Source organism: Anolis carolinensis, unplaced genomic scaffold, assembly GCF_035594765.1.
Source record: "Anolis carolinensis isolate JA03-04 unplaced genomic scaffold, rAnoCar3.1.pri scaffold_8, whole genome shotgun sequence".
NCBI classification, from domain to species: domain Eukaryota; kingdom Metazoa; phylum Chordata; class Lepidosauria; order Squamata; family Dactyloidae; genus Anolis; species Anolis carolinensis.
The window spans coordinates 30268471-30288702 of NW_026943819.1; the positions used below are offsets into that span (position 1 = coordinate 30268471).

Consider the following 20232-nt stretch of genomic DNA (forward strand, 5'->3'; position numbering starts at 1 on the left):
CCCAGTGCTGAGGAGCCAACAAGTCACTCTTTTCCACCGACATTGCAGGTTACAGTGAGCACATCCCAGGGTTCCTTTCTCTCTCCATTTGCATGACCCCGCCCACTGCCTCTCCCTTAACCCTTTCCCAGTGCTGAGGAGCCAACAAGTCACTCTTTTCCACTGACATTGCAGGTTACAGCGAGCACATCCCAGGGTTCCTTTCTCTCTCCATTTGCATGACCCCGCCCACTGCCTCTCCCTTAACCCTTTCCCAGTGCTGAGGAGCCAACAAGTCACTCTTTCCCACTGACATTGCAGGTTACAGCGAGCACATCCCAGGGTTCCTTTCTCTCTCCATTTGCATGACCCCGCCCACTGCCTCTCCCTTAACCCTTTCCCAGTGCTGAGGAGCCAACAAGTCACTCTTTTCCACTGACATTGCAGGTTACAGCGAGCACATCCCAGGGTTCCTTTCTCTCTCCATTTGCATGACCCCGCCCACTGCCTCTCCCTTAACCCTTTCCCAGTGCTGAGGAGCCAACAAGTCACTCTTTTCCACCGACATTGCAGGTTACAGTGAGCACATCCCAGGGTTCCTTTCTCTCTCCATTTGCATGACCCCGCCCACTGCCTCTCCCTTAACCCTTTCCCAGTGCTGAGGAGCCAACAAGTCACTCTTTTCCACCGACATTGCAGGTTACAGTGAGCACATCCCAGGGTTCCTTTCTCTCTCCATTTGCATGACCCCGCCCACTGCCTCTCCCTTAACCCTTTCCCAGTGCTGAGGAGCCAACAAGTCACTCTTTTCCACTGACATTGCAGGTTACAGCGAGCACATCCCAGGGTTCCTTTCTCTCTCCATTTGCATGACCCCGCCCACTGCCTCTCCCTTAACCCTTTCCCAGTGCTGAGGAGCCAACAAGTCACTCTTTTCCACCGACATTGCAGGTTACAGCGAGCACATCCCAGGGTTCCTTTCTCTCTCCATTTGCATGACCCCGCCCACTGCCTCTCCCTTAACCCTTTCCCAGTGCTGAGGAGCCAACAAGTCACTCTTTTCCACCGACATTGCAGGTTACAGTGAGCACATCCCAGGGTTCCTTTCTCTCTCCATTTGCATGACCCCGCCCACTGCCTCTCCCTTAACCCTTTCCCAGTGCTGAGGAGCCAACAAGTCACTCTTTTCCACTGACATTGCAGGTTACAGCGAGCACATCCCAGGGTTCCTTTCTCTCTCCATTTGCATGACCCCGCCCACTGCCTCTCCCTTAACCCTTTCCCAGTGCTGAGGAGCCAACAAGTCACTCTTTTCCACCGACATTGCAGGTTACAGCGAGCACATCCCAGGGTTCCTTTCTCTCTCCATTTGCATGACCCCGCCCACTGCCTCTCCCTTAACCCTTTCCCAGTGCTGAGGAGCCAACAAGTCACTCTTTTCCACCGACATTGCAGGTTACAGTGAGCACATCCCAGGGTTCCTTTCTCTCTCCATTTGCATGACCCCGCCCACTGCCTCTCCCTTAACCCTTTCCCAGTGCTGAGGAGCCAACAAGTCACTCTTTTCCACTGACATTGCAGGTTACAGCGAGCACATCCCAGGGTTCCTTTCTCTCTCCATTTGCATGACCCCGCCCACTGCCTCTCCCTTAACCCTTTCCCAGTGCTGAGGAGCCACCGAGTCACTCTTTTCCACTGACATTGCAGGTTACAGCGAGCACATCCCAGGGTTCCTTTCTCTCTCCATTTGCATGACCCCGCCCACTGCCTCTCCCTTAACCCTTTCCCAGTGCTGAGGAGCCAACAAGTCACTCTTTTCCACTGACATTGCAGGTTACAGCGAGCACATCCCAGGGTTCCTTTCTCTCTCCATTTGCATGACCCCGCTCACTGCCTCTCCCTTAACCCTTTCCCAGTGCTGAGGAGCCAACAAGTCACTCTTTTCCACTGACATTGCAGGTTACAGCGAGCACATCCCAGGGTTCCTTTCTCTCTCCATTTGCATGACCCCGCCCACTGCCTCTCCCTTAACCCTTTCCCAGTGCTGAGGAGCCAACAAGTCACTCTTTTCCACTGACATTGCAGGTTACAGCGAGCACATCCCAGGGTTCCTTTCTCTCTCCATTTGCATGACCCCGCCCACTGCCTCTCCCTTAACCCTTTCCCAGTGCTGAGGAGCCAACAAGTCACTCTTTTCCACCGACATTGCAGGTTACAGTGAGCACATCCCAGGGTTCCTTTCTCTCTCCATTTGCATGACCCCGCCCACTGCCTCTCCCTTAACCCTTTCCCAGTGCTGAGGAGCCAACAAGTCACTCTTTTCCACTGACATTGCAGGTTACAGCGAGCACATCCCAGGGTTCCTTTCTCTCTCCATTTGCATGACCCCGCCCACTGCCTCTCCCTTAACCCTTTCCCAGTGCTGAGGAGCCAACAAGTCACTCTTTTCCACTGACATTGCAGGTTACAGCGAGCACATCCCAGGGTTCCTTTCTCTCTCCATTTGCATGACCCCGCCCACTGCCTCTCCCTTAACCCTTTCCCAGTGCTGAAGAGCCAACAAGTCACTCTTTTCCACTGACATTGCAGGTTACAGCGAGCACATCCCAGGGTTCCTTTCTCTCTTCATTTGCATGATCCCACCCACTGGCTTTCCCTTAACCCTCTCCCAGTACTAAGGAGCCACCAAGTCACTCTGTGCCAGGACACTGGAGGTCACAGAGAGCACATCCCAGGGTTCCTTTCTCTCTCTATTTGCATGACCCCGCCCACTGCCTCTCCCTTAACCCTTTCCCAGTGCTGAGGAGCCACCGAGTCACTCTTTTCCACTGACATTGCAGGTTACAGCGAGCACATCCCAGTGTTCCTTTCTCTCTCCATTTGCATGACCCCACCCACTGCCTCTCCCTTAACCCTTTCCTACCCTTTCCTATGGCACACAGCAATTATTATTATTATTATTATTATTATATTATTATTATATGACCCAGCAAACAAGATAGCTATGCTGGATTTCATATCACAAAATCACAACATCTGTATTACGTATTTATAATAATAATAATTACAATAATATTATTACTACTACTACTACTACTATTGCTACTAATATAACATTAATTCACATCCCGTTTCTATCTCTCCTTTGCCTTGTCAACTTCCACTAAAGTCCCTGAGACATTGGGTTATTTCTGCAAGCGAATGACCCCTCCGGGGTCTGTGGATTCGGCCTGCAGAGACTTGATCCGCTTCCACGGCCGAGATGACGCCCAAATTGCATTGCGTTTCCTCCCCGTCGGCCTCCACCTTTGCGAGGAATGCAAGGCCCAAAGAGGTTCTGAACCAGGATTCAAAACAAACTCCCAACTTTTGCAAAAGTGGCTTTTTTTGGAGGGAAAAACAACAAAAAACGGGGCAAAAACGGAGACGGAAACGCAATGGGCCCATCTTCATAAAAAAGCCAGAATCCCTTTGCAATGACTCAACGTTGCCGTTAATTAACTTGTAATTAACTCATCAAGGCGAGGCACGCAAACCCTCCCTTAAGAGAGGCTGCAATTAGGAAAGAATGCATCTAACCCTCACGGTGTGAACGCAAAAGCAACACACACAAACAAGGGTGCATGCATCAACACGGTCAAATTTAATGCAGTTTGATTAATAATAATAATAATAATAATAATAATAATAATAATAATACATCACACAGTCCTAGACACTTAGGAAGTGTTCGACTTGTGATTTTGTGATTCGAAATCCAGCATATCAATTTTGTTTGCTGTGTCATAATAAAATAATAATAATAACAACAACAACATCATTTTTATACCCTGTGCAACATCTCCCCGAGGGGATTCGGAGTGGATTGCAACAGTGTAAATAATACAACAATCTATACACATAATAGAAGTGAAAATATGCAGGCTTTCATACAAGGCAATTTCACACTACATTTTCTGTTTTTCCTCCACCACAGGCATCCCAGTGTTTCTGATTCGCTCCATTGGTGTGCATAACAAAATAACAAACCAATAACGGTGCTGAGGAGTCACCAAGTCACTCTCTGCCAGGACATTGCAGGTTACAGCGAGCACATCCCAGGATTCCTTTCTCTCTTCATTTGCATGATCCCACCCACTGCCTCTCCCTTAACCCTTTCCCAGTGCTGAGGAGCCACCGAGTCACTCTTTTCCACTGACATTGCAGGTTACAGCGAGCACATCCCAGGATTCCTTTCTCTCTTCATTTGCATGATCCCACCCACTGCCTCTCCCTTAACCCTTTCCCAGTGCTGAGGAGCCAACAAGTCACTCTTTTCCACTGACATTGCAGGTTACAGCGAGCACATCCCAGGATTCCTTTCTCTCTTCATTTGCATGATCCCACCCACTGCCTCTCCCTTAACCCTTTCCCAGTGCTGAGGAGCCAACAAGTCACTCTTTTCCACTGACATTGCAGGTTACAGCGAGCACATCCCAGGATTCCTTTCTCTCTTCATTTGCATGATCCCACCCACTGCCTCTCCCTTAACCCTTTCCCAGTGCTGAGGAGCCAACAAGTCACTCTTTTCCACTGACATTGCAGGTTACAGCGAGCACATCCCAGGATTCCTTTCTCTCTTCATTTGCATGATCCCACCCACTGCCTCTCCCTTAACCCTTTCCCAGTGCTGAGGAGCCAACAAGTCACTCTTTTCCACTGACATTGCAGGTTACAGCGAGCACATCCCAGGATTCCTTTCTCTCTTCATTTGCATGATCCCACCCACTGCCTCTCCCTTAACCCTTTCCCAGTGCTGAGGAGCCAACAAGTCACTCTTTTCCACTGACATTGCAGGTTACAGCGAGCACATCCCAGGATTCCTTTCTCTCTTCATTTGCATGATCCCACCCACTGCCTCTCCCTTAACCCTTTCCCAGTGCTGAGGAGCCAACAAGTCACTCTTTTCCACTGACATTGCAGGTTACAGCGAGCACATCCCAGGGTTCCTTTCTCTCTCCATTTGCATGACCCTGCCCACTGCCTCTCCCTTAACCCTTTCCTACCCTTTTCTACGGCACACAGCAAACAGAATGGAATTGATCAGCAACTGAGCAAACTAGAGAAGTCTGGGCAGAATCCACCATGATTTATAGGAGTTGTAGGGACTGGGATGTATAGTTCAACTCAAGTAACCAAACAATCCACAAAAGCAAGAAAGGAAACCAAACGTCTTAAATTAGCAAGAAAGTAAACCAAACATCCTGTATTTAATTAACAGCAGGTACCATCCTGTAAACACTTGGTGATAATGCTTCAACTGTCCGGGCTCCATACAACCCAAGTGGTATCAAACTGTGTTAGTTCTGCAATGCGGATGCAACTTTAAGGCACTCCAAAAAAGCCGTGAAATAGTAGAAGAGGTGGAAGGACTTACTGAGCGTGACGGTCTCGTTGATGCGGAAGCTGCAAAGGACGCGGTCCACGTTGCGCGCGTGGCGGAACCCGTTCCCGGTCACGACCACTTGGAACGATTCTGCAAAGGTACACACACACACATCAGCATTGTGGCTTGAAATACGTTTCACTCATGCAAAATTTTATATATATACATATACATATATATATATATATATACACACACACACACTAGCTGTGCCCAGCCACGCGTTGCTGTAGCAAAGTGGTGGTGGTATTGGTTAAAAATTGTTGTGTAATTTTTATTTGATGTTATTTGTATTTTTTTTATTGTAAGTTATCTTTATTTATTATATTTTATTATTTTATTGTATTATTTTTAGTTATTTTCTGTTATTATAGTATTTTATTGTATTAATTTTTTAGTGTTTTTAATTTTTTTTTAGTGTTTTTTATTATTTTTTATTGGGTTGCTAGGAGCCCAAGTTGGAGGAGCTTAGCCTTCTAACTGGCAGCAATTGGATAAAAGCAATTATTCCTCTCCCTCAAATTAGGACTTTATTTTTCTTTTCTTTTTGTTGTATCAACCTAGAGGCATGGATGATGGGTTGTGTTGTGAAATTTCGAGGTTGGGGGGCCTGTAGTTTTGTTGTTTTGTGGGTTGCCGTGATGCCATCACTCTTTTATATATATAGATATATATATAATAGCTGTGCCCGGCCACGCGTTGCTGTGGCTTTGTCTGGTGTTGTTGGTGAGAACTTGTTGAGGTTGTGGTGGTATTGAATGTCTGTTGCATGGCTGTCTTTATGTTTAGTATACATTTGGTTGTTTGTGTGGTGAGGGTAGAGGAGGTCTATGTCCCTGTGTAGCATTGTATAGTATTTATACGTTGTCCATGTGTTGTGAATGCTTAGATTGTGATGTTTGGTGCTTAATTTGTATAATCGTTACGTAATTTGATGTTTAATAGGCTTTTTCTGAATCCCTTCTTATTATCCAACATATTCACTTATCCAACGTTCTGCCGGCCTGTTTATGTTGGATAAGTAAGACTCTACTGTACATTTGTAATCTTATATTATCTGTTTAGAACTGGATTATATGAGGCCCCTGGATAAAATGAAGTGAATTATCTGGCAGTGTGGACTCCTAGGATCCCAGAGCATGGCGGGCCGTGGCAGTTAAAAGTGGTGGTTCCAAACGACATCTGTTCCACAGTTCAAAACTAAGGGGACCTTGGAAAACTACAACTCTTGGGAGCCCATAGCGGGTGGCCGTGGCAATTAAAAGTGGTGGTGCCAAATTGCATCCGTTCCAGCTTAAAACTAGACGGACTTTGGAAAACTACAACTCTCGGGATCCCAGAGCATGGCAGGTTGTGGCAGTTAAGAGTGGTGGTGCCAAAGTGCATCCGTTCCAGCTTAGAACTCGGTGGACCTTGGAAAACTACAACTCCCGAGACCCCATAGCATGCCAGGTTGTGGCAGTTAAGAGTGGTGGTGCCAAAGTGCATCCGTTCCAGCTTAGAACTCGGTGGACCTTGGAAAACTACAACTCCCGAGACCCCATAGCATGCCAGGTTGTGGCAGTTAAGAGTGGTGGTGCCAAACAACATCCGTTCCGCAGTTCAAAACTCGTCAGACCTTGGAAAACTACAACTCCTAGGATCCCACAGCATGGCGGGCCGTGGCAATTAAAAGTGGTGGTGCCAACTTGCATCCGTTCCAGCTTAAAACTAGACGGACTTTGGAAAACTACAAGTCTTGAGAGCCCATAGCATGGCGTGCCGTGGTGGTTAAGAGTGGTGGTGCCAAACAACATCCGTTCCAGGTTCGAACTCGGCGGACTTTGGAAAACTACAACTCCCGAGACCCCATAACATGGGGGGCAGTTGGCAGTTAGGACTTGAAATGACCCCTATATTATATCCTGGTGTCATGTAATATATACTACTAGATAAATATAGGACACGGATAGGCTCGGGGACTCAGCTGGAGCGCATGCTTTTCATGCAGTGGCGCATGAGTGCGTGGAGCCAGATGCGAATGGCAGGCGCCGATTTTGGCAAACTACAACTCCCGAGACCCCATAGCATGGGGGGCAGTTGGCAGTTAGGACTTGAAATGACCCCTATATTATATCCTGGTGTCATGTAATATATGCTACTAGATAAATATAGGACACAGATAGGCTCTGGGGCTCAGCTGGAGCGCATGCTTTTCATGCAGCGGCGCATGAGTGCGCGGAGCCAGATGCGAATGGCAGGCGCCGATTTTGGCAAACTACAGCTCCCAAGACCCCATAGCATGGGGGGCAGTTGGCAGTTAGGACTTGAAATGACCCCTATATTATATCCTGGTGTCATGTAATATATGCTACTAGATAAATATAGGACACAGATAGGCTCTGGGGCTCAGCTGGAACACATGCCTTTTGTTCTGCTGTTTGCAGCGGCGCATGAGTGCGCGGAGCCAGACAAGCATCGCCGGCGCCTCTGCAAAGCAGCCTGACCCGGGTTTTGTGCTGAGCTTGCAATCTGCTCCGCTTTGCTCCTCCTGGGCCTCAAGGGATCCCGGCGGAGAGGATTCCAGCCGGTCAGGAATCTGGGCCCGGATCCAGCCCTCCATGGCTTCCCTCCCCAGAGCCGGGCGGGATCCGTCTGGGCCGGCCGGCCATCCGTGCAGAAGGCTCTGCGGCTCCGCTCAAGCAAGAGGAAGATCTGCAACCTCTGCACATTTCACAGGGCAGAGGTGCACGCACCCACACTGCTGATTTAACCCAGTTTAAACCCACTTGGAAACGCCAATGCTACGGGATCCCAGGAGTTTCCGTTTCAGGCCGAGAAAATAATGTCCAGACAGTGTTGGTCAGAGACTGGATTTCAGTTTCTGTTTTCCCATACAGCTTTATTATCTATATATATAAAAGAGTGATGGCATCACGGCGACCCACAAAACAACAAAACTACAGGCCCCCCAACCTCGAAATTTGACAACACAACCCATCACCCACGCCTCTAGGTTGATACAACAAAAAGAAAAGAAAAATAAAGTCCTAATTGGAGGGAGAGGAATAATTGCTTTTATCCAATTGCTGCCAGTTAGAAGGCTAAGCTCCTCCAACTTGGTCTCCTAGCAACCCAATAAAAAATAATAAAAAACACTAAAAATAATTAAAAACACTAAAAAATTAATACAATAAAATACTATAATAACAGAAAATAACTAAAAATAATACAAGAAAATAATAAAATATAATAAATAAAAAGATAACTTACAATAAAAAAATTAAAAATACAAATACTGTCAAATAAAAATTACACAACAATTTTTAACCAATACCACCACCACTTTGCCACAGCAACGCGTGGCCGGGCACAGCTAGTTATTAATATTTTATTATGACACAGCAAACAAGATAGATATGCTGGATTTCATATCTATATTATTATTATTATTATTATTATTATTATTATTATTATTATTACTACAGTAGAGTCTCACTTATCCAAGCTAAACGGGCCGGCAGAACCTTGAATAAACAAGTATCTTGGATAATAAGGAGGGATTAAGGAAAAGCCTATTAAACATCAAATTAGGTTATGATTTTACAAATTAAGCACCAAAACATCATGTTAGACAACAATACATAGTTCAATACACAGTAATGTTATGTTGCAATTACTGTATTTACGAATTTCGCACCAAAATATCACGATATATAATAATAATAATAATAATTTTATTTTTATACCCCGCCACCATCTCCCCGGATGAAAACATTGACTCCAAAAATGCCTTGGATAATCCAGAATGTTGGATAAGCGAGTCTTGGATAAGTGAGACTCTACTTGTAGTTCAATACACAGTAATGCTATGTAGTAATTACTGTATTTACAAATTTAGCACAAAAATATCACAATATATTGAAAACATTGACTGCAAAAATGCGTTGGATAATCCAGAATCCAGAATTCAGAGTCGCTTTGCCCTCCGAGGCTGAGAGAGTGTGACAGCCACGGCTCCACGCAAGGAAACAACTGAGAGATGTAGTTTTCCCAAAACGGGTTCTGCCTGCAAAATGCAAAAACTACAACTCCCCAAATCCCACAGCATGGGGGGCCGTGGCAGTCTGGAGTGGTGGTGCCAAACGGCATCCATCCCATGACGCTGAACCTGACGGACCTTGGAAAACTACAACTCTCAGGATCCCACAGCATGGAAGCCGTGGCAGTAAACAGTGCTGGTGCCAAACGGTATCCGTCCCACAATGTCGAACCCGGCAGGCCTTGGAAAACTACAACTCTCAGGATCGCACAGCATGGGGGCCGTGGCAGTCTAAAGTGCTGGTGCCAAATGGCATCTGTTCCACAACGCTGAACCTGACGGACCTTGGAAAACTATAACTCCCAGGATCCCACCGCATTAGGGGCCATGGCAGTTTGAAGTGGTGGTGCCAAACGGCATTCGTCCCATAATGCTGAACCTGACGGACCTTGGAAAACTATAACTCTCAGGATCGCACAGCATAGAGGCCGTGGCAGTTCACAGCAGTGGTGCCAAACGGCATTCATCCCATAACGCTGAACCTGGTGGGCCTTGGAAAACTACAACTCCCCGGATCCCACCGCATTAGAGGCCATGGCAGTTTGAAGTGGTGGTGCCAAACGGTATCCATCCCATGACGCTGAACCTGACGGACCTTGGAAAACTATAACTCTCAGGATCCCACAGCATGGAGGCCGTGGCAGTTTGAAGTGGTGGTGCCAAACAGCATTCATCCCATAACGCCGAACCTGACGGAGTTTGGAAAACTACAACTCTCAGGATCCCGCAGCATGGAGGCCGTGGCAGTAAACAGTTTTGGTGCCAAACGGCATCCGTCTCACAATGCTGAACCCAGCAAACTACAACTCCCCGGATCCCACAGCCAGTTTGAAGTGGTGGTGCAAACTGGCACCTGGTTCCACAACGCCAAACCTGACGGACCTTGGAAAACTGTATCTCTCAGGATCTAGAAAACTACAACTCGGATGCTGTGTATAGTGCTGCTCCACTCTCGCCCTGAAATGGGGTCAAAATGGGCTTCGAACGACAAAAACACCCGCAGCTTGGCCTCCATGGGAAGACATTCCTAATAGAGATCAACTCGAACTCGCATCACACCAAGACATGGAAATAAAGCGGGAGTTATTATTAAATTTAGCCGCCTTTCCGTGCCAAAATTCCCTCTGGAAATACCCAAAAGAGGGTTGGAAACCCATTGAGAAAACACAATTTTAAACCACTCACCTCCGGCGCAGATTCGGGAGGGTTCGGCCGCCAGGATCTCGATGCAGGATTTCTTCAAGATCTGGGACGCATGAAAAAGCAATTTTCAGAACAACAAAATATAAACATAGAACCATAATGTACTACCTCGGAACAGTAACGACAGTAATGTACACAATAATAATAATGTAATAAATTATAACAATACTAAAAATACTGATATATTAAAATATAATAATAACATACTACAACTTAATAATAACAATAATATACTAAATGATAATAATATGTTACAATATAATAACAATAAACTACCGTATATACTCGAGTATAAGTCGACCCGAATATAAGCCGAGGCACCTAATTTTACCACAAAAAAACTGGGAAAACATTGACTCCAGTATAAGCCGAGGGTGGGAAATTTCAGAAATAAAATTGATACCAATAAAATTGCATTAACTGAGGCATCGGTAGGTTAAATGTTTTTGAATATTTACATAAAGTTCAAATTTAAGATAAGACCGTCCAACTCTGATCAAATCATGATTCTCATCTTCTTCAATGTAAATGTGCTTATGTCTCCTTTTAATAATGATAGAGTAAAATAATACATGTAATAATAATAATAAATACAGGAAAATAATACAAGTAATAATAAATACAGGAAAATAATAAATGCAATAATAATAATATCAGAGTGAAATAATAAATGTATTAATAATAATAATAATAATAGAGTAAAATAAATGTAATAGTAGCAACAATAATAGAGTAAAATAATACATGTAATAATAATAATAAATAGAGTAAAATAATAAATGCAATAATAATAATAATAATAATAATAATAAGACCAGAATGAAATAATAAATGTATTATTAATAATAATAAAAATAGAGTAAAATAAATGTAATAGTAGCAATAATAATAGAAAAAATAATAAATGTAATAATACCAATAATAATAGAGAAAAATATCTTCCTTTTATCTCAGGGCAAAATAATTGATCATTATTATCATTATCATCATTGATATATTATTTATACTCCGCTTTTATTCCAGGCACCAAGACCTGGGATAATTATTACCAACGAGATATACAAGTGTTATCCTTAAATGCTATATTAAAGCAACATCCTTCCTATGATACAGACCCAAAAGGACTCTTGCAATGACTTGAAACTGCCTCTGTAAATTTACTTTCCAATGAACCAAGCCAATAAAACTGTGGTTTGCTGGCCTGCAATTCACCCTTTGTCTCCTCCCAGAAGGCCCGGCTCTCATGATTGGCAATGCAACACAGCTGCTCAAAATGCAAAGAGATGCTGCACAGCTGCATTGAGCCATTGCATTTCAAACGGGACCAAACTGCAGTCATCCTACAGTCTGGATGCACTTCTTAGTCCCATTGTTTGCCGTCTCCAAATGTCAACGTTTGACAAATACACGGAGCCCATTGATTAATTAAATTCTTTCGGCACTATCCACATTTTGCAAAAAGTCATGCATACAATTTTGCAAAAAGTCATACATACAATTTTGCAAAAAGTCATACATACAATTTTTGCAAAAAGTCATGCATACAATTTTGCAAAAAGTCATGCATACAATTTTGCAAAAAGTCATGCATACAATTTTGCAAAAAGTCATGCATACAATTTTGCAAAAAGTCATGCATACAATTTTTGCAAAAAGTCATGCATACAATTTTGCAAAAAGTCATACACACAATTTTGCAAATTGTACAATCCTGCAAAGTTTTTGCAAAGCCCTACAATCTATATCGCAAAAGCCAAACAACTTTGCAAAGTTCTTCAGTTAATTTTGCAAGTCATACAACTTTACAAAATCATATACTGTATATACTCGAGTATAAGCCTAGTTTTTCAGCCCCTTTTTTTAGGACTAAAAAAAGCCCCCCTCGGCTTCTACTCGGGTGAGGGTCCTGGTTGGCTTATATTTGGGTCAGCTTATACTCGAGAATATATGGTACATTTATTATGTTTCTCTATTATTATTGGTATTGTTGCATTTATTATTTTACTCTATTATTACATTTATTATTTCACTCTGATATTATTATTATTGCATTTATTATTCTACTCTATTTATTATTACATGTATTATTTTCCTGTATTTATTATTACTACATGTATTATTTTACTCTATTATTATTAAAAGGATACATAAGCACATTTACATTGAAGAAGATGAAAATAATGATTTGATCAGAGTTGGAGAGACTTATCTTAAATTAGAGCTTGATGTAAATATTCAAAAACATTTAACCTACTGATGCCTCAATTAATGTAATTTTATTGGTATCTATTTTTATTTCTGAAATTTCCCATCCTCGGCTTATACTGGTGTCAAAGTTTTCCCAGTTTTTTTGCTGGTAAAATTAGGTGCCTCGGCTTATATTCAGGCCGGCTTATATTCGAGTATATACGGTAGTTAATTTTGCGAAAGTCATACAATTTTGCAAAGTCGTACAATTAATTTTGCCACGTCCTGCATAAAGGGTTTTTGTGTGTTTTCCAGGCAGTATGGCTATGTTCCAGAGGCATTCTCTCCTGACGTTTCGCCCACATCTGTGGCAGGCATCCTCAGAGGTTGTGAGGTATATGGAGAAACTAATCAAGGAAGGTTTATATGTCTGTGGAAGTTCCTCTGTGGCAAAAAGAACTCTTATCTGTTGAAGGCCAGTGTGAATGTTGTAATTAATCACCTCGATCAGCATTAAATGGCCTTCCCAGCCTTACATCCTGGCCTGGGGAAATCCTTTGTTCAGAGTCGTTAGCTGCCCCTGATTGACTCGTGTCTGGAATTCTCCTAGGGCTTGTTTTTCAAATTGTTCCCTGTAGAAATTTGCTATGACCGGGCTGAGAAGGCTCCTCATGGCCACTCCATCTTTCTGTTCATAGAATTCACAGATATACTGTACTACTTACGGAGTCGATGATGCCCTGGAGAGCTTCGAAGCCGTCATTGACGGGGAAAACGTGGTCCTTGCTGTCGGCAATCCGGGCCAGCTGAAGCGGGAGCAAAAACGAGTTAGCAAAAATCATACAATTAATTTTGTAGATGCCATACAATTAATTTTGCAAAAGACAAACAATTTTGCAAAACTCATGCATACAGTTTTGCAGCCATGTACAGCAATTAATTTTGCAAAAGTCATACAATTAATTTTGCAAAACTCATGCATACAATTCTGCAGTCATGTCATTAATTTTGCAAAAGTCATACTATTAATTTTGCAAAAGTCATATAGTTAATTCTGCAAAAGTCATAAAAAATTATTTTGCAAAATTCATACGTACAATTTTGCAAAGCCATGCAATTAATTTAGCAAAACTCATACATAGAATTTTGTGCATTTCAGGACTTGGGAAGGCCATTCATTTGGACTACAAAGAGAATTTGGGTGACCGCAGTCCAAAGAACCTAGGACCCAGGTGTTTTGCATTTGCAAAACGGAGCAAAACCGTCTTGCTTTTTCGTGCCACGACTTGACTCTTGCTTTCGATCAAAGCGGTGAGTCAAGCTCCTCTCCCTTAAAAGCTGTTTTTAGTGCAAATTTAGACATGACACATGAGACATTTATCTAAAAGCATCTTTACTTAATAAAAGAAAGGAGCTTACCTGCGTTTCGTTGAAATCTTTCACTCCGACGCAGTAAACGGTTGCTCCCAGTTCCCTGGATCGGTTGGCCTGAAACGGAAGGATATGGAGTCAAAAAATAAGATTAAATGTGGCTTCTTTTAGAGCAGATGTGAATATGTTATTACTATTATTAATATGCAAATTTTGAATCATCCAAGGTCACCCAATGTCCATTTCATTATATTATATATTTATATTACCTTGTTATTATCCTTGTTATTTGCATCACATATATTATTATTATATTATATATTAATATTGCATTATTGTTATTTGCATCACTGTAGATATTATTATCACTATTATAGTTATATTATATATTAATATTGCATTATTGTTATTTGCATCACTGTAGATATTATTATCACTATTATAGTTATATTATATATTAATATTGCATTATTGTTATTTGCATCACTGTAGATATTATTATTATCACTATTATTATTATATTATATATTAATATTGCATTATTGTTATTTGCATCACTGTAGATATTATTGTTATTATTATCATTATTATTAATATATCACTTTATCTCTCCTGCAGGAGATTCAAAGCAGCTTAACATAAAAGCATCAGCATGCCATTTAAAATATACCAATATGCAAACATTAGAACAGAATTAAATATAAGCAGTATTTTTTTTAATTCCCAGTTAAAAACATATTTAAAGTGAAAAACCACAGCATGATGATGATGATGATGATGATGATAATTACGAAGCAGAGGTTAGATGGCCATCTGTCTGGAGGGATTGGGTGGTGGGCTTTGGGAGTCCTTTCCAACTCTAGCATTCTATCATCATCATCATCATCATCATCATCATCATCATCATCATTAAGCAGAGGTTAGATGGACATATGAGGGTTTGGATGGTGCCTTCCTGCATGGAACAGAATGAGGTTGGACTGGATGGCTTTTAGAATGAGGTTGGACTGGATGGCCTCTAGTTTGTAGTGCGGTTTTCTTGTTGTTGTTGTTGTTGTTATTATTATTATTATTATTATTATTATTATTATTATTATTATTATTATTATTATTATTATTATGCAGAGGTTGGATGCCATCCATGCAATGTTTTGTTGCGCCAGCTGTCAGCTCTAGTTTGTAGTGCAGTTTTCTTGTACTTATTATTATTATTATTATTATTATTATTATTATTATTATGCAGAGATTGGATGCCATCCATGCAATGTTTTGTTGCGCCAGCTGTCAGCTCTAGTTTGTGGTGCGGTTTTCTTGTAATTATTATTATTATTATTATTATTATTATGATGATGCAGAGGTTGGATGCCATCCATACAATGTTTTGTTGCATCAGCTGTCAGCTCTAGTTTGTAGTGCGGTTTTCTTGTTATTATTATTATTATTATTATTATTATTATTATTATTATTATTATTATTATGCAGAGGTTGGATGCCATCCATGCAATATTTTGTTGCGCCAGCTGTCAGCTCTAGTTTGTAGTGCAGTTTTCTTGTACTTATTATTATTATTATTATTATTATTATTATTATTATTATTATTATTATTATTATTATTATGCAGAGGTTGGATGCCATCCATGCAATGTTTTGTTGCGCCAGCTGTCAGCTCTAGTTTGTAGTGCGGTTTTCTTGTACTTATTATTATTATTATTATTATTATTATTATTATTATTATTATTATGCAGAGGTTGGATGCCATCCATGCAATGTTTTGTTGCGCCAGCTGTCAGCTCTAGTTTGTAGTGCGGTTTTCTTGTACTTATTATTATTATTATTATTATTATTATTATTATTATTATTATTATTATGCAGAGGTTGGATGCCATCCATGCAATGTTTTGTTGCGCCAGCTGTCAGCTCTAGTTTGTAGTGCGGTTTTCTTGTACTTATTATTATTATTATTATTATTATTATTATTATTATTATGCAGAGGTTGGATGCCATCCATGCAATGTTTTGTTGTGCCAGCTGTCAGCTCTAGTTTGTAGTGCGGTTTTCTTGTACTTGTTTTTTGTCTGCTGTGCTTTGAGGAGTTTCTGATTTTTGACTTCAATAATAATAATAATAATAATAATTATTATTATGAAGAGTTTGCATGCCGTCTGTTGCTTTGGATGGTGCCTTCCTGCATGGAGCAGAATGGGGTTGGACTAGATGGCCTTCGGGGGTCCCTTCCAACTCTAGGATTGTATTATTATTATTATTATTATTATTAACAACCCAGGGTCTGATGCTCAAAACTACTGAATCAAGCGGCCTTTCTCCCTTCCAAATGCATGTTTGGGGTCTTCCATCCCCAAAACAAACCCCCGCCATGATGGCATTGCCTCTCCATGCGCTGAACCCGGTGTTTACCCAACTCGTCTGGGCAGGAATCCCTTTGTTTTGCCCCAAAACCTCTCGCAAAGAGATCAAAGCCAGAGGGAGGAATGCGCCAGTCCCGACCACCAGACAGACAGGCCTAGACGTCATATGTAAAGGTGCCAAAATATGGTTTTCTTTCTCTCCCAAGGCAACCAGAGACACTGACGAAGCTATGCGCTTTGAGGCCACTTTTGCATGGCAGGACCAAAGTTAGCACAGAGAAGTCCCATAAACAACTGAACATCTTGCTGGGGTTTAGGGGAATGGACCTTGATTTTGGGAGTTGTAGTTCACCTGCATCCAGAAAGCACTGGACCCAACTGACATCAGATCTGGACTACACTTGGCACACAGAGCCAACATGGACAACTGCTCATATGGGCCTGGTTTGGGGGTGACTGACCTCGGATCTGGGAGTTGGAGTTCACCCACACCAAACTGAGAATATCTAATATCCACAATGCATTTTTCAAATAACCAGGGCATCACCAGGTAGCCAAAGAGGAGGAGAGAAAAGGGAAGAAGGGAAGGAAAGAAGGGGAGAAGGGAAGAAATAATAATAATAATAATTTGATTGAAGTCAAAAATCAGAAACTCCTCAAGCACAGCAGACAAAAAATCAGTACAAGAAAATCGCACTACAAACTAGAGCTGACAGCTAGCACAAGTAAAACAAGCCATCAAAGAAGAAGAACATGCGCTGGCAGAAGATGTAAAGCAAAGTGAAGAACCTGCTTTGATTGAAGTCAAAAATCAGAAACTCCTCAAAGCACAGCAGACAAAAAACCAGTACAAGAAAACCGCACTACAAACTACAGCTGACAGCTGGCACAACAAAACATTGCATTGAAAGTTCCTTGACAAAATTTAAGGAAAAGCTGAGAAGGAGAAGACCTGGCTCTGGCTCATGAATGGGACCCTGAAGAAGGAGAAACAAGGCCTGATCCTTGCAGCCCAGGAGCAAGACATCAGAACAAAGGCAATTAAGGCCAAGATCGAAAAATCAGCTGATGACCCAAAATGCAGACTGTGCAAGGAAACTGACGAAACCATTGATCATATCCTCAGCTGCTGTAAGAAAATTGCACAGACAGACTACAAACAGAGGCACAACTATGTGGCCCAAATGATCCATTGGAACTGATGCCTCAAGTCCCACCTCCCAGCAGCAAAGAACTGGTGGGATCACAAACCTGCAAAAGTCTTGGAAAATGAGCACCCAAAGATACTGTGGGACTTCCGGATCCAGACTGACAAAGTTCTGGAACACAACACACCAGACATCACAGTTGTGGAAAAGAAAAAGGTTTGGATCATGGATGTCGCCATCCCAGGTGACAGTCGCATTGACGAAAAACAACAGGAAAAACTCAGCCGCTCTCAGGACCTCAAGATTGAACTTCAAAGACTCTGCAGAAACCAGTGCAGGTGGTCCCGGTGGTGATGGGCACACTGGGTGCCGTGCCAAAAGATCTCAGCCGGCATTTGGAAACAATAGACATTGAGAAAATCACCATCTGCCAACTGCAAAAGGCCACCCTGCTGGGATCTGCACGCATCATCCGAAAATACATCACACAGTCCTAGACACTTGGGAAGTGTCCGACTTGTGGTTTTGTGATATGAAATCCAGCCTATCTATCTTGTTTGCTGTGTCATAATAATAATAATAATAATAATAATAATAATAATAATAATAATAATACATCACACAGTCCTAGACACTTGGGAAATGTTCGACTTGTGATTTTGTGATATGAAATCCAGCGTATCTATCTTGTTTGACGTGTCATAAAATATTAATAATAATAATAATAATAATAATACATCACACAGTCCTAGACACTTGGGAAGTGTTTGACTTGTGATTTTGTGATATGAAATCCAGCGTATCTATCTTGTTTGACGTGTCATAAAATATTAATAATAATAATAATAATAATAATAATAATAATAATAATAATAATACATCACACAGTCCTAGACACTTGGGAAGTGTTCGACTTGTGATTTTGTGATATGAAATCCAGCGTATCTATCTTGTTTGCTGTGTCATAATAATAATAATAATAATAATAATAATACATCACACAGTCCTAGACACTTGGGAAGTGTTTGACTTGTGATTTTGTGATATGAAATCCAGCGTATCTATCTTGTTTGCTGTGTCATAATAATAATAATAATAATAATAACAATAATAATAATTCTGCTCCTCACCTCTCGCTCAGCATAGAAGAAAAGGTCTTCGTGCAACTCGCCATCGGTCAGCGCAATGATGACACTGGCCGTCCGGAATCCTGCCAAGAGGGAAGATGGCCAAACATCAGCTGTGGAAAGGGTTGCGGGTCAAGACCTATGCGCTCGGCTAAAAAGGCTGCCATTTGCAAGCTTCATTTTTGCAAATTTGATTAAGTGTGTATGTGTATGTACAGTAGAGTCTCACTTATCCAACATAAACGGGCCGGCAGAACGTCGGATAAGCGAATATGTTGGATAATAAGGAGGGATGAAGGAAAAGCCTATTACACATCAAATTAGGTTATGATTTTACAAATTAAGCACCAAAACATCATGTTTTGCAACAAATTTGACAGAAAAAGTAGTTCAATACGCAGTAATGTTTTCTTGTAATTACTGTATTTACGAATTTAGCACCAAAATATCACGATACAGTAGTCTCACTTATCCAACACTCGCTTATCCAACGTTCTGGATTATCCAACACGTTTTTGTAGTCAATGTTTTCAATACATCGTGATATTTTGGTGCTAAATTCATAAATACAGTAATTACTACATAGCATTACTGCATATTGAACTACTTTTTCTGTCAAATTTGTTGTCTAACATGATGTTTTGGTGCTTAATTTGTAAAATCATAACCTAATTTGATGTTTAATAGGCTTTTTCTTAATCTCTCCTTATTATCCAACATATTCGCTTATCCAACGTTCTGCCGGCCCGTTTATGTTGGATAAGCGAGACTCTACTGTATATTGAAAACATTGACTACAAAAATGCGTTGGATAATCCAGAACTTTGGATAAGCGACTGTGGGATAAGTGAGACTCTACTGTATATAAGTATATATATGTGCGTGTGTGTGTATAATAATAATAATAATAATAATAATAATAATAATAATAATAATATAATCATTTTGTGATATGAAATCCAGCATGTCTATCTTGTTTGCTGTGTCATACAATAAAATAATAATAATAATAATAATAATAATAATAACAACAACAACAACGACAAAATCACGATCTGTCAACTGTAAAAGGCCACCTGAGATCAAAAATATATCACACAGTAGTAATAATAATAATAATAATACAGAAGAGTCTCACTTATCCAAAACTCGCTTATCCAACAGTAATTACAACATAACATTACTGCGTATTGAACTGCTTTTTCTGTCAAATTTATTGTTAAACATGATGTTTTGGTGCTTAATTTGTAAAATCATAACCTAATTTGATGTTTAATAGGCTTTTCCTTAATCCCTCCTTATTATCCAAGTTATTCGCTTATCCGACATTCTGCCGGCCTGTTTA

At 41.3% G+C, this 20232-nt stretch overlaps 1 protein-coding gene across 3 annotated transcripts in view; it reads right to left on the reverse strand.

Annotated features, from left to right (window-relative positions):
- antxr1 (ANTXR cell adhesion molecule 1) overlaps positions 1-20232 on the reverse strand; it is an 85913-nt gene that overhangs the window by 44056 nt on the left and 21625 nt on the right. For all 3 annotated transcript variants that reach the window (XM_062960851.1, XM_062960853.1, XM_062960854.1), the window contains exons 6-10: positions 18891-18970; positions 14295-14363; positions 13601-13681; positions 10671-10731; positions 5396-5494 (exon numbers count right to left, since the gene is read on the reverse strand). In XM_062960851.1, coding sequence (XP_062816921.1) covers positions 5396-5494; positions 10671-10731; positions 13601-13681; positions 14295-14363; positions 18891-18970 — 390 coding nt within the window. The remainder of the gene's footprint in view (positions 1-5395; positions 5495-10670; positions 10732-13600; positions 13682-14294; positions 14364-18890; positions 18971-20232) is intronic.